Below are 14,149 nucleotides of genomic sequence, written 5' to 3'. Positions count from 1 at the left end.
ATGAAAACGGCAATTTTTCTGGGTACTGCTGACAGGTTGCTTAATGGTTTGTTGACATCTTCTGTGCGGAATCGTATCATTCGTTCTTCCCCTGTTGCCTATAAGCAGGTCATGATGACTTTATTGATTAATCAGACTGGTAACGTGTTATCTACGGTACTGGAATCGGTACGCCAACTCGGTGAGTTGGGTGAGTGGTTTAAACCTGAACGTCAGTCCCGGCCTGACACTCGTACTCCTGGTGACAATAAACTTACTAGACGTGATATCTTTTCTGGTCTTCTGGCCGATGGTGTGCGGAGGGAGGACATTGACGGTGAGACTACTGCTCGTTTGTGGGAGTTGTTTCGCAAACGTGGCTTGGATCGGAAGGAGGGTGCCCGGCGTGTTCGGACGACTGAGTGTGATCGTGGTGGTTCTGACGGTAGCGGTGATGACGACCGCCGTGGGCGCTCTGTTCATCGTGATGATCGACGTTATGTACGTGATATGTCCCCCCGTCGTGAGAGAGACAGAGAGAGAGAGGAGGAAAGAGAAAGGGGGAGAAATGATTATGTTTACAGCAGACGTAGAGATGATAGGGATCAATCCCCTGAGTTGAGGAGGAGAGAGGATCGTCATAGTTTGGCCGATCGAAACCAGCAGTGCAATGCAGAAGACACGAATCCATTTCGTACTGGGAATGGATATGAACAGGAGGTACCGATACCTAAGAAACGTGAGAGTCTTTATCCTGATTTATCCTGGTACACAGAATGCAGTAAGCATGACTAGGAAATAGGTCAAGCTCCAGTACACAGATGGGCTCACAGAGATAATAGACCCTATGTAGATATTGATATTTATTGGAGACATCGTAATATCCAAAGGGCCCGAGCATTGGTAGATACAGGAGCGGAGGCCACTCTTATTCATGGAAAATAAAAGAAGTTTACAGGTCAGCCTTTTACAATTACCGGATTGGGTGGAAAGGAAACTCCTGCCGTTCAAACTTTACTTGAAATGAGAATAGGTAGTTGGTCGTTTAAGAATGCCCCCCATAAAAGTTCCTCAGGCGACAAAAGTGGTTTGTCAGAAGCAGTATCGTATTCCAGGTGGTCATGAGGAGATTAGTACCACTATTCAGGAGTTGGTGGATGCAGGTGTTATAACCCCAGTTACTTCTGCTTGGAATAATCCTGTTTGGCCTGTACGTAAGAGTGATAATTCTTGGCGTATGACTGTTGATTATCGAGAATTGAACAAACACACACCCTCTTTGACCGTTGCAGTACCGGATGTCATTACTCTAATTGAAAGAATCCAAAAACATCCAGGTACATGGTATGCGTCCATTGATATTGCTAATGCTTTCTTTTCGATTCCGATTGCCCCTGAGTGTCAGGAACAGTTCAGTTTTACGTGGAATGGGCGTCAGATGACGTTTAGAAGTCTTCCTCAGGGCTATGTGCATAGTCCTACGATATGTCACCGGCTGGTGGCAGAGCATTTGGCTGAGGTACCGGTTCATCCACAAATTCAGATGTGTCATTATATTGATGATGTTTTAATCCAAGGCGAAACACAAGAGGAAGTTCAGACCCAATTAGACAGAGTCATTGGCGGGAAATAAGCATGCACTAGACCAATGAGGGAGGAGGGTACTGGTTTAAATAAGGGGTGTTAACATCAAGGTCATGATGATTCGCTAGTCAAGAAACGAAGATGGTTGTTTTGAATTGGCAGTAGCAGGTACGGAACGTAATGAAAATGAACAGCGCTATTGCGCTTTACAGAAATATGCAATGTTTTAACAACAGGTACTTCCGTATAAGGGACTGGGGATTATATAGATGCTTTGTCTAGAGAGTAGCATGGGGAAAATCGAGCGCGTCAATATGTTAGAATCCTGTCATTTTTAATTAGTTCGAATAAGGATGAGAAGTTTAAAGATGTTTAGTTCTAATGTATGAATCAACGAAAAGCACGTTAAATCACATGAGCCTCAAGTTTGATTGTACATTAATGTAGCAGCATTGATGTTGTCGTAAATGTTAACGGTAATATTGGTTATTTTACTTGTTCTTTCAGTAACCCCTGAAGAAGGGCACCAGCGGCCCGAAATGCATTGGGTATTTTTTAAGAAATAAACGACACTGCCTCAGACGAAATTGCTTCTTTCGTGTTTTATGCAAGAGGTTCGGATGGCCCAGCTTAAGCACGTGAAAACTTGTAAATTTGCAAATCCATTCCGCGTGTGGAAACAAAAAGGTGAAATAAGTGGATTAAAATGATCGGTTAAAAGTTGTTGAAGATTTGATTACTATGGCAAAAATACGGATGATTTGGTAAACAGAATAATGGCCTAGACAGGCGAGTTCAGCTGTGCGTTTGGTTGGGGTGTAAACTCACCCCACATTTGTAATTGTATCCAACGCAGGTGTCTGTTGGGCATGGCACCTATCCAAGCTGCACGCAATGCAGATTGAACATTGGACAAACTTCGATATAAACAGTATGAAAAGGTGTGCATCCCTTCTTTGATAATTCTTGTTGAAATTGATGCCCTATCCTGGGAAAGCACCCGTAAGAAAAGTTATAATTAAAAACTTAAGTAAAGATTGAGTATGGACATTGTGTGATTCCACATGGCTGGCGAGACATCGTGGTTCGTCTCAGAAGATGGTGTTGAACAATATGAACTGGAATACTTGAACGACCAACAAATGATATATGTTTTTCCATACAAAATACAACTTTTTGGAGGTTTTTTGAAAAAAAGACATGTGATTCTGACATTTGGAGTATGTTCCTACAACCGTAATGGGTTGTGGGATAAGTAGTTTTTCGATTACAAAGGGTTTTATAGACTTTCATTGGCGGGAAATAAGCATGCACTAGACCAATGAGGGAGGAGGGTACTGGTTTAAATAAGGGGTGTTAACATCAAGGTCATGATGATTCGCTAGTCAAGAAACGAAGATGGTTGTTTTGAATTGGCAGTAGCAGGTACGGAACGTAATGAAAATGAACAGCGCTATTGCGCTTTACAGAAATATGCAATGTTTTAACAACAGGTACTTCCGTATAAGGGACTGGGGATTATATAGATGCTTTGTCTAGAGAGTAGCATGGGGAAAATCGAGCGCGTCAATATGTTAGAATCCTGTCATTTTTAATTAGTTCGAATAAGGATGAGAAGTTTAAAGATGTTTAGTTCTAATGTATGAATCAACGAAAAGCACGTTAAATCACATGAGCCTCAAGTTTGATTGTACATTAATGTAGCAGCATTGATGTTGTCGTAAATGTTAACGGTAATATTGGTTATTTTACTTGTTCTTTCAGTAACCCCTGAAGAAGGGCACCAGCGGCCCGAAATGCATTGGGTATTTTTTAAGAAATAAACGACACTGCCTCAGACGAAATTGCTTCTTTCGTGTTTTATGCAAGAGGTTCGGATGGCCCAGCTTAAGCACGTGAAAACTTGTAAATTTGCAAATCCATTCCGCGTGTGGAAACAAAAAGGTGAAATAAGTGGATTAAAATGATCGGTTAAAAGTTGTTGAAGATTTGATTACTATGGCAAAAATACGGATGATTTGGTAAACAGAATAATGGCCTAGACAGGCGAGTTCAGCTGTGCGTTTGGTTGGGGTGTAAACTCACCCCACATTTGTAATTGTATCCAACGCAGGTGTCTGTTGGGCATGGCACCTATCCAAGCTGCACGCAATGCAGATTGAACATTGGACAAACTTCGATATAAACAGTATGAAAAGGGGTGCATCCCTTCTTTGATAATTCTTGTTGATCCAAGGCGAAACACAAGAGGAAGTTCAGACCCAATTGGACAGAGTCATTGAGTGCCTGCGTGAGAAAGGTTGGGAAATCAATCCGGATAAATTACAAGGCCCGTCCCAGGCTGTAAAATTTTTGGGTATTAATTGGCATGAAGGGCACCGTGAAGTGATCCCTCAGGTTAAACAGAAAATCCTTGATTTTGCAGTTCCGAGGAATAGGAAAGAAGCCCAAAGCTTCATTGGTTTGTTTGGTTTTTGGCGTCAGCATATTCCTCATTTGAGTCAAATATTGGCCCCCTTGTACCGTGTCACTCGTAAAAAGAATGCATTTGAATGGGATAAACCACAGCAAGATGCGTTCAACCTAGCAAAAGAGGCAATTCAGCATGCTTTGGATTTATGGTCCCTACGTGATGGTGAGGTGGATTTGAATGTGTCTGTACAGGGCCTTTATGCGAATTGGAGTTTGTGGCAGAAGCAAGGCAGGAGTAGAGTGCCGTTGGGTTTCTGGACCAAAAAGTTACCTGATGCTGGTGAGCGTTATACACCTTTTGAGAAACAGTTACTTGCATGTTATTGGGCTCTGGTGGATACCGAGCAACTGACTTTGGGACATGATATAGTTTTGCGACCTGAAATTCCTATCATGCAGTGGGTTATGAGTTCGCCGAAAACTCACCGAATTGGACATGCTCAAGAGGCGAGTGTGATTAAATGGAAATGGTATATACAAGACAGGGCACGTGTGGGACAAAAAGGAGTTGCATCTTTACATGAGCAGGTGGCGCGAGCGCCATCGACTGAGACTGAGAGTGAATGTTCCGTACCTTTAGTAAAGGAGTCTCCTGTCAAGTGGGGTAGACCTTTTGATGATTTGTCCGCAGAGGACAGAAACCATGTCTGGTTTACGGATGGTTCAGCAAGGTTCATAGGGACGAAACGGCACTGGAAAGCGGTGTCCTATAATCGGATCACACAAAAACTGCTGAGCACAACTGGTGAAGGTAAGAGCAGTCAATTTGCTGAACTTTATGCTGTTTATCAAGTTCTGAAACAAGAGTTACCTGGCACATGTCATATTTTCACCGATTCTTGGTCTACTGCCAATGGACTGGCAGTTTGGTTACCGACTTGGCATTCCCATAATTGGAAATTGCATTCAAAAGAATTGTGGGGAAAAGAATTATGGCAGGAGATTTGGGAGATGCTCCCACAGAGTACTGTTACAATCTTCCATGTGGATGCTCACACCCCGATAGATTCTCTTGACAAATTTTTTCATAACATTGCAGATGAGAAATCTAAAATTGCTGAGGCAGTGGTGGACAGGCAAGATTCTGATATTGCGGGATTGGCGAAATGGGCCCACCAGAAGGCAGGACATTTTGGAGAGAAAGCCACTAGCAGGTGGGCTGCTGATCGAGGAATTTATATTCCCCTAGATTTAATAAAAAATGTTATTTTACATTGTCCCATTTGTCAGCATATCAGACAGCGCAAAGTGCCCCAAATTGTTAAAGGTCATTTACATCGCGGGAAACTGCCCGCTCAAATTTGGCAGATTGATTACATCGGTCCACTTCCCATGAGTAGGAATTGTCAATATGTTTGCACTATTGTTGATACATACAGTGGCCTGTTGGTGGCCCTTCCCTGTAAGCAAGCTACCCAATTGAATACCATTAAAACATTGGAATTGATTATGATGTATTATGGTGTGCCATTCCAAATTCAATCTGATAATGCATCCCATTTTCGTGGAAGATTGGTACAGGAATTCTGTGTGGAAAACAATATTGACTGGGTATTTCATATCCCATATTATCCGCAGGCCTCGGGTCTTGTGGAGAGATTGAATGGTCTGCTGAAGGAGCAACTGCGTAAATTGACAGATGACAAGTATAAGAATTGGCGAGACTTTTTGCCCCAAGCGCTATTAATTTTGAATAATCGTCCTTTTCTAAATGCTGAATCTCCACTTATGCGTTTGTTTCCTCCGAATGTTAATGCTCAGCCAAATGAAATCAGAGAGACTGTGATGTACTGGGAAATTACTCCCGGAGCTTTGGCTCCATGTAGAGCGACCCCAGGGTCGGCAGGTTTAGACTTGCATGCCATGGATGACACCGTTATAAAAGGTAAAGATCGGGTCATCATCGCGACCGGTGTTGGTGTTCATATACCACCCGGGAATTTTGGATTAATCGCCCCTAGATCGGGGCTGGCTGTAAAAGGCATTCAGGTGCTTGGAGGGATCATTGACAGTGATTATCAGGGAGAGATTAAGGTGCTCCTGCTGAATAGCAGTGAGGCTGACTTACTGATACATCAAACTGACCGAGTGGCTCAATTACTCATAATGCCTGTCTTCAGTGGTGAGATGGTAAAAGGCACTGCCCCAACTTTACTAACTGTACGAGGCCAGAAAGGTTTTGGCTCCACAGATAACCCTGGGGCCAGGGTTTGGGTGCAGTCGCCTAAGAATCCCCCTGAACAAGCAGAGGTCATCGCCACCGGTCATGACAATACCATTTTAGTTATGAGACCAGGGAAAGATAGCTGGGAAGCGGTCCCGGCTGACAAATGTTACTTACGAGAATGAATAATGCCTGTATTTGATCCTCTTTCAGATCATTCTTTGGACTGTTGCTGCAGGATGTGTCGTCGTCGGACTATTTTCGGGTTGGTTCGACGAGAGAGGAGGGATCCCGTCAACCCGGGATGAGTTACGCACCCGAGTGTCGCGTTCCCTCGCTGCGTGGGATTCGTCATCGAACTTTTGGACCTCACTGGCGAAAAGGGTGACTGATGCCCCTCACTTCTGTTTGACGCCGATGAGATCTGTACACGACATCTTGGCGACCTGTCTGGTTGCTGTCCCTGCTTCGCTAGAAACTTTGACTCATATTTTCAACATTTCAAAGGCTCGCCCCAATGTTCTTCTGGGCGATTTTGCCACCCATGCGTATTGCCCCTTATGTACTGAACTACCAGACCAGATACCCCCCATCCAGTCCCAAATAGTTACCTATAATATCACACAAGGAGATTTGTGTTTTTTCCTTACGTGTAATCCTAGTGCAATTTCTGAATGTCTGCGTCTAAAATTGAAAGGTGCTACTTCCTTTACCCTTCATGAGCGAACTTTGTGCTTTCAAAGGACACCGAAAACATGTGCTTCTGTCCAGAACAATATGACTTGCAAGAGTTTGGTAGTTACCCCCAGTCATTATCGCACGATGTTACTACCTGCCGGATGGCTTTTCTCATGTGGTAATACTTCCTGGCCATATGTCCCCGCAAATATTTCTGGAGGCCCTTGTGCCATTACGAGACTCAGTTTACTGATGTTCTCGTCACATCCGAATGCCAATTCTCGTGTGATTCGAGATACAGTGATGTTACAGGAGGATTGTGACTCGTCTTTGCATTTATATTCCAAGTCTGAATACCTTAGCCTGGCTATTTCAATTATTGGTGTTCCTGCTTTGGCGGTTTATAATGCCAAATCTATTGGGAAAATGGCCTGCTGGATGGTAAAATCCATTAATCATACTTCTACAGTCCTGTCTGACATGCTGTTAGACGCCCAGGGTGAACGCAGAGCCATCTTGCAAAATCGAGCGGCCATTGATTATCTTTTGCTTAAACATGGACACGATTGTTCTGATTTTGACGGTCTTTGTTGTTTTAACTTGTCTGATCATACACAATCCATTTGCGCTCACATTGATAAGCTACATGACTTGACAGAAGAAGTTAGAAAACACATTGACCAGGGCTGGTTTGACTGGCTCTTTAATTGGTTACCTGATTTGTATCTGTTACGTCAAATATTAGGAGGTATTCTGATTACCATCGCTGTTTTGATTTCTATCTGTTGCTTTATTCAGTGTATTCCTTCACTACTTCAATTCTGCACATTTGGTACTAGACATAGATCAGTTAGTTTTGTTTCATATTATTCTTCCACAGATGTTAGTTCTGTTTAATGAATGTATAATAGACTGAAGTCAAGGGTGAAATGTACTGCTCGATTTTCCCGGCCCTATTGTGTTGACGGGTGATTAGTGTGACTTCAGTCTCTTACCATCCAAGTCTAAGGGTTAGAGTAGTGAATGGAGCCTATTTACTAGGCACTTCGACATGATCCTGTGTTCTTCCCTATAGATCAGGGCTTGCACACATATCCTAGGGGATAGATTCGTTAGTATTAGGGATAACCTGTCCTGTAGTGAGGGTATTTCATGGAGCCGTGCTGAATTCAGGCCTGGTAGGCCTCAAACGGGAGAGACTCCATCTTTCTTTCTGCTCCGGCAGCTTGAGATGCTTCTAGGTTAAGGGTGATGTTTTAGTTATGAGGTGTTATTCGCTTGGAGAGAACCGGTTCAGGCCAGCCCTTATCGAAGGATTGTATTTTTCTTCATGCCGAAGACACTACATCAGGCCGGCCGGCTGGGAACGTGTCCTTGGTACGGGGAGGTACAAGAATTTGGTGGGCGGCAGGTTACGGGCCGGAATTTTCCATGAGGAAATGCACCTCTATATTAGTGAAAGTCTGAGGCAGATACGGGGCACTTACTTCAGTCCGTAGGCGGCATCTAGCCGTTAGCAGTAAAGCTACTACTTATTCCAGGGAAGACAGATGACAAACTTGAAGGCGGAGAAAAACCGAGAGACAGATACTCTTCTAGCAGAATAGCCAGAGAGGAGAGAGTAGCCGATGAGGAAGAGGTCCCAGTGACTCGGAGAAGGGAGAAGGGAACAGATCCGTGACTGCGGAGGTGTGACTTCCAGGCGAGCCGAGGCACAGACGAGAAGGGAACCTAGATGACCATTGAGTGCAGGCTACACACGACTAAGGTGATGTCGACCCCTTTCTTATTAGAGTGTACAACCTAATCTTTCACTTTTCTTTGCAGGTTATGTGTTACATAGTAATGTTATGTGATTGCGTATGTAATGAGTAATAAAGTACCCAGTTTGTAGTGAATCAACATGTGCTGCGTGTTCTTGTATAAGAGGGTAGCCTATTCTTCTAGTCAGCTGTGACTTGACATGAACAGATGTTAACCCTGATCAGGTAAGTGGTAACTGAATAAGGGAGAGAGGAGCCCCTCGAACCAGAGAACAGGTTGTGCTCAAACTGGCAGTTCTTGTGTGATCTGATAAATAGTAAAACTGATTCCCTTGTTGTATGTTATGGTAATCATAGGATGAACTTGTACTGAGGCTGCAGTCTGGGTAGGAAGTCCTGGGTCCGTCTGGGACCGCGAGGCTGAGGCTGCCGTCTGGGTAGGAAGTCCTAGGTCCGTCTGGGACCGCGAGGCTGAGGCTGCCGTCTGGGTAGGAAGTCCTGGGTCCGTCTGGGACCGCGAGGCTGAGGCTGCCGTCTGGGTAGGAAGTCCTGGGTCCGTCTGGGACCGCGAGGCTGAGGCTGCTGTCTGGGTAGGAAGTCCTGGGTCCGTCTGGGACCGCGAGGCTGAGGCTGCCGTCTGGGTAGGAAGTCCTGGGTCCGTCTGGGACCGCGAGGCTGAGGCTGCCGTCTGGGTAGGAAGTCCTGGGTCCGTCTGGGACCGCGAGGCTGAGGCTGCCGTCTGGGTAGGAAGTCCTGGGTCCGTCTGGGACCGCGAGGCTGAGGCTGCCGTCTGGGTAGGAAGTCCTGGGTCCGTCTGGGACCGCGAGGCTGAGGCTGCCGTCTGGGTAGGAAGTCCTGGGTCCGTCTGGGACCCCGAGGCTGAGGCTGCCGTCTGGGTAGGAAGTCCTGGGTCCGTCTGGGACCGCGAGGCTGAGGCTGCCGTCTGGGTAGGAAGCCCTGGGTCCGTCTGGGACCGCGAGGCTGAGGCTGCCGTTTGGGTAGGAAGTCCTGGGTCCGTCTGGGACCGCGAGGCTGAGGCTGCCATCTGGGTAGGAAGTCCTGGGTCCGTCTGGGATCGCGAGGCCGCCACTTGTATTATAAGAGGTCTAGATATATATATATATATATATATATATAGTAGGAATTCCCTGTCCTTAGGTGGTATATATCTGTGGTTACTTGTTGTGAATAGGCCCTAGGGAGAGAGTAACGTTCTGGCTGGGTTAGAGAGGCTCTGATGAGCGGGTTCTATCTGATCCGAAAACCCAAGCAGAACAGGGCCCTAGCGGAGGTCTATTTCCAGAATCAAGAGTTCCCCTGGTTGCTCCAGGCTTGCTCTACAGTCTCTCCAAAGGAGACCTCTCCCAGACCTCGTGGGTCTGCACTGTAGCAGATTTATTTATCCTTGGTGGGTTGCGGTTGCCAAGACTTAGTGGATCCAATCCGGACACTAACACCGCGGCGACCCTCATCCAATGTGGGACAGTCGCCCTCCAGAAGCTGGCCTTCCTTGAAGCCTCCCGGAGTCCGTGGCTGCAGATCCAAGCTACACCACCTTCCACCTGAAGCACCCGACATCGAAGGGCTCTTTGCTTTGAGCCTCCTGGTCACTTTGCCGTGACCCAGACTCTGTCCCCTCTGCTTTCAGGTTCTTCTCTACAATCTTCACATCTTTGATCTTCACGGAATCATCGACGCTTTTGGCTAGCAGAACTTTTGACTATTTTCCCATTGAAAATCAGCCCGCGACCTGGCAGCAGAAACGACCTATGCACCTGGCTTCCCTGGGGCAGGTAACAGTGGTACCTCGGTACTCTCGTGGTAGTGGGCTCTTGAAAAGCTTAAGTCTAAAGTTTTAACTTTGTACTCCTGCTAGAAGTATTTTTAAACTGTTTATTTCCAATCACGACATTCTCCATAGGCTGTAATAGAGATCCCGATAGCAGCTACCTGCACTGCACGCGCCTCCCGTGGGTCCCCTTCCTCATAACCTGGGGTGGATTCTTAAGGGGCCAGCGATCCTAAATGCCCTAGGCATTGTCTGTAGAATTGTCGTGGTTCTTATACCACTTTTTTAGTATATGGTTTTGTCCCCCCGTGGGGCCCAATGTTAATAGTGCTATTTATTGTATCTATCAATGCTTGTTTGAAATTGTAACTTTGATACAGCTTCATAAAGAGACTGTGGGATTCTGTCTAGAATAAATACATATATTTCATATATATATACCTGTGTGGGCTACTCTTTCATTTGGTTATTCAAGAGGTTATTATGGTAAAACAATAAGCTTAACACTCCTTCAAGACTTAGCCTGAAGGCTGCTCTCCACAGCTACCACTAGGATAGCTTTCTTTAAAGGTTGTCTTAAACCTATCATCAATAAGAGTCGAATTGGACTGTTGCAAGGTGTCCCTATAACCAGGAGACAGCATATGCCAGGCCAACTTCTCACACAGGAGATTTGGGAATTGTTGTCCCAGAGTACAGTCACAGTTTATCATGTTGATGCTCATTGCCCGACTGACTCACTAGAGCGTTGGTGCAATTCCTTTGCAGACCAAGAAGCGAAGATTCATGAAGCTGAGGTGGCGACGCAGGATTCTGACTTGGTGGGCATGGCTAACTGGGCGCATCAGAAAAGCGGACATTTGGGCGAGCGAGCCACTAGCAGGTGGGCAGAAAGTAGAGGGATGCATATTCCCCTAGATTTGATTAAAACTGCGATCATTCACTGTCCTGTTTGTCAGCATACCCAACACAGACCGGTTCCACAGGTAGTGAGAGGCCAGCTAGGCAGAGGGAAGTTGCCAGGGCAAATATGGCAAATTGATTTCATCGGGCCAATGCCAATGAGTCGAGGATATCAGATGCCTGCACGGTGGTGGATACCTATTCTGGCTATCTCATCGCCTTTCCATGCAAGAGAGCAACCCAGTCTAACACTCTGAAAACTTTGAATTTGTTGATTTTGTATTACGGAATTCCTTTGCAGGTCCAGAGTGACAATGGGTCACACTTTAAAGGAAAGATGGTGCAAGATTTTTGTGTGCAGCATAACATTGAGTGGATCTATCACATACCCTACTACCCTCAGGCAGCGGGTTTGATTGAGAGAATGAATGGTTTGTTGAAAGAACAGTTGAAAAAGTTGTCTGATGGGTCATTGAAGGGGTGGAGGGATCACTTGTCTGATGCATTGCAAATTTTGAACAACCGACCCCTTGCTAATGCAGAAACTCCTTTGATGCGCATGTTGACCCCAGCTTTGCAGATCAAGCCCCATGTGGCCACAAACACGATTCTGTACTGGGAGACAGCTCCCGAAGCTTTAGCTCCATATCGTGCCACACCAGAAGCTGCTGGTCTTGATTTACATGCCCTGAAATTCTATCGACTGCAACCACGAGACATTACCTTGATTGAAACAGGAGTTGGAGTTCAAATTCCCCCAGAGCATTTCGGACTGATCGCTCCTCGATCTAGGCTTGCCCTTAAAGGCATCCAGGTTTTGGGAGGGGTGGTCGATGCCGATTACCAGGGGGAGATCAAAGTTATTCTATTGAACAGTGGAGACAATGATCTGATTGTGCAACCCGGTGACCGAGTTGCCCAAATGGTCATCATGCTGGTTTATGGAGGAAATGTCATGAAGGGGACGGCCCCAGCCCTTCTAACTGTGCGAGGAAAGGGCGGGTTCTGAACTACTGACAAGAACCCAGGGGCGAATGTATGGGTAGAGTCCCCAAACAAACCTCCTGAACCTGCAGAATTAATCGCTAAAGGAAAGGATAATATCCTTGTCATCATGAGACCCGGACCGGAAAAGTGGGAAAATGTACCTGCTGAAAAATGTTATTTATGAGAGTGATCATACCAGTTTGTTTTCTGTTTCTAGATCACAGTATGGCTTGCCGCTGCGATGCTTGCGCTGTGTGGTCTGTGTTTGGGCGTGTACGGAGTGATCCGGGAGGGCCCGAGGATGACGAAGGGGATCAACCGCCCGAGTCGGATGACAGCATTGTTGCAGCAACCGGATAACATCTGGACCTACTTGGCCGGGAATGTGCTGAACACTTCCCACTTCTGTATGAGAAATCTTCAGAGTACAGCTGATATGATATCCACTTGTCTTGTTGCCGTACCTACCCCTGCACATGTGCTTCTGCACATCTTCTACCAAACTAACTCTGATGGGGTAGTGGAGGAAACTGATGTTCAAACACATCTGAGTCTTTATGAGTACTGTCGTTTTTGCCCGGAGGTTACAGATAATCTCTGGAGGAACATGACTAGTATTGTTACCTACAACATCACTACTGGAGACGTTTGCTATCAACTAACTTGTGACCCTGCCAAAATTGGCAAGTGTGGCCAATTGAAACTAGAGAAAAGCACACACTTGACCACTGATCAAAAAACATTATGTCAGTCACGACATGATAGCTTTTGCAGTAATGTTACCAATCATATGGTCTGTAATCATACAGTATTAGCCGCTAGCCATGTTAACCATGTGAAATTATCTAAGGGATGGCTTTTTTCGTGTGGCAATATTTCATACACTTACATACCAGCTAATATAACTGGAGGACCTTGTGCCTTATCACGATTAAGTCTTATGCTTTTTCTTATGCAGTCTATCACACATATTCTCTCCCCGAGAGCTGCTGTTCAATTACCTGAGGATTGTGATTCTAACATTGACTTGCTTTCTAGGGCAGAGTATACTAGTTTGGCTATTTCCATTGTAGGAGTGCCAGGACTGTCCGTTTATAATGCAAGAACTATTGCTAAGCTTGCCTGTTTAATTGCGAAGAATCTCAATCATACTTCTGCCGCTTTAGCTGATTTGCTTTTAGATGTTCAAGGAACAAGAAAAGCTGTTTTGCAGAATAGGGCAGCTGTGGATTATTTGTTGTTGAAACACAACCACGGTTGCGAGGACTTTGATGGACTCTGTTGTTTCAATTTATCTGATCATTCTACATCTATCCATGCACATATTAATGCTTTAAAAGATTTAGTGAAAGGGGTTACCCAAAATGTTGATCAAGGATGGTGGGATTGGTTGTTTTGGTGGCTACCTAATTTTGGACAGCTTCGTTATATCCTGGGTGTTATCGTAGTGATTATTGGTGTTTCTATTTCATTATGCTGTTGTATTCAATGTATTCCTAATCTTCTCTCCCTTCTTCGTCCCAGATCCATAGTATTTAGACCAATGGGATATGATGGGTGAATCGAGGGTCAAGGGGTGGAATGTATTGCATTTGCCATTTTACACGTTACACGTGCTAAACTGCATATTGACCTTGATTCCATGTGATGCTCTGGTCTTCCATTTTGGTGTATTGCATTTCCATTTTGTGCTGCTTTGACCCGTAGTTACACTTCAGCAGTAACAAACATGTTTTTCACGTAAACCAGTACAAGCTGGTGCAAGACATACCTCGTGAGGTTATTTTGTGACTTGAGCTTGTTTTTGTGCATTCTATGCTTATCTCTAGG

General features: G+C 45.3%; 1 protein-coding gene across 2 annotated transcripts in view; it reads left to right on the top strand.

The window, feature by feature from the left end:
* Window positions 1–13,947, top strand: part of LOC146856600 (uncharacterized) — an 82,081-nt gene extending 68,134 nt beyond the window's left edge. Inside the window, exons 2-3 of one of the 2 annotated variants that reach the window (XM_085650751.1) lie at window positions 12,537–13,612; window positions 13,757–13,947. In XM_085650751.1, coding sequence (XP_085506877.1) covers window positions 12,561–13,612; window positions 13,757–13,880 — 1,176 coding nt within the window. In that variant the 5' untranslated portion in view covers window positions 12,537–12,560 and the 3' untranslated portion in view covers window positions 13,881–13,947. Of the gene's footprint in view, window positions 1–12,536 lie in introns of both variants that reach the window. The other variant, XM_085650750.1, reaches the window with a different exon arrangement.
* Window positions 13,948–14,149: the final 202 nt, after the last annotated feature.

The sequence above is a fragment of the Triturus cristatus genome, chromosome 4_1, assembly GCF_964204655.1.
Source record: "Triturus cristatus chromosome 4_1, aTriCri1.1, whole genome shotgun sequence".
NCBI classification, from domain to species: Eukaryota; Metazoa; Chordata; class Amphibia; order Caudata; family Salamandridae; genus Triturus; species Triturus cristatus.
This window is presented reverse-complemented; position numbering and strand designations above follow the sequence as displayed.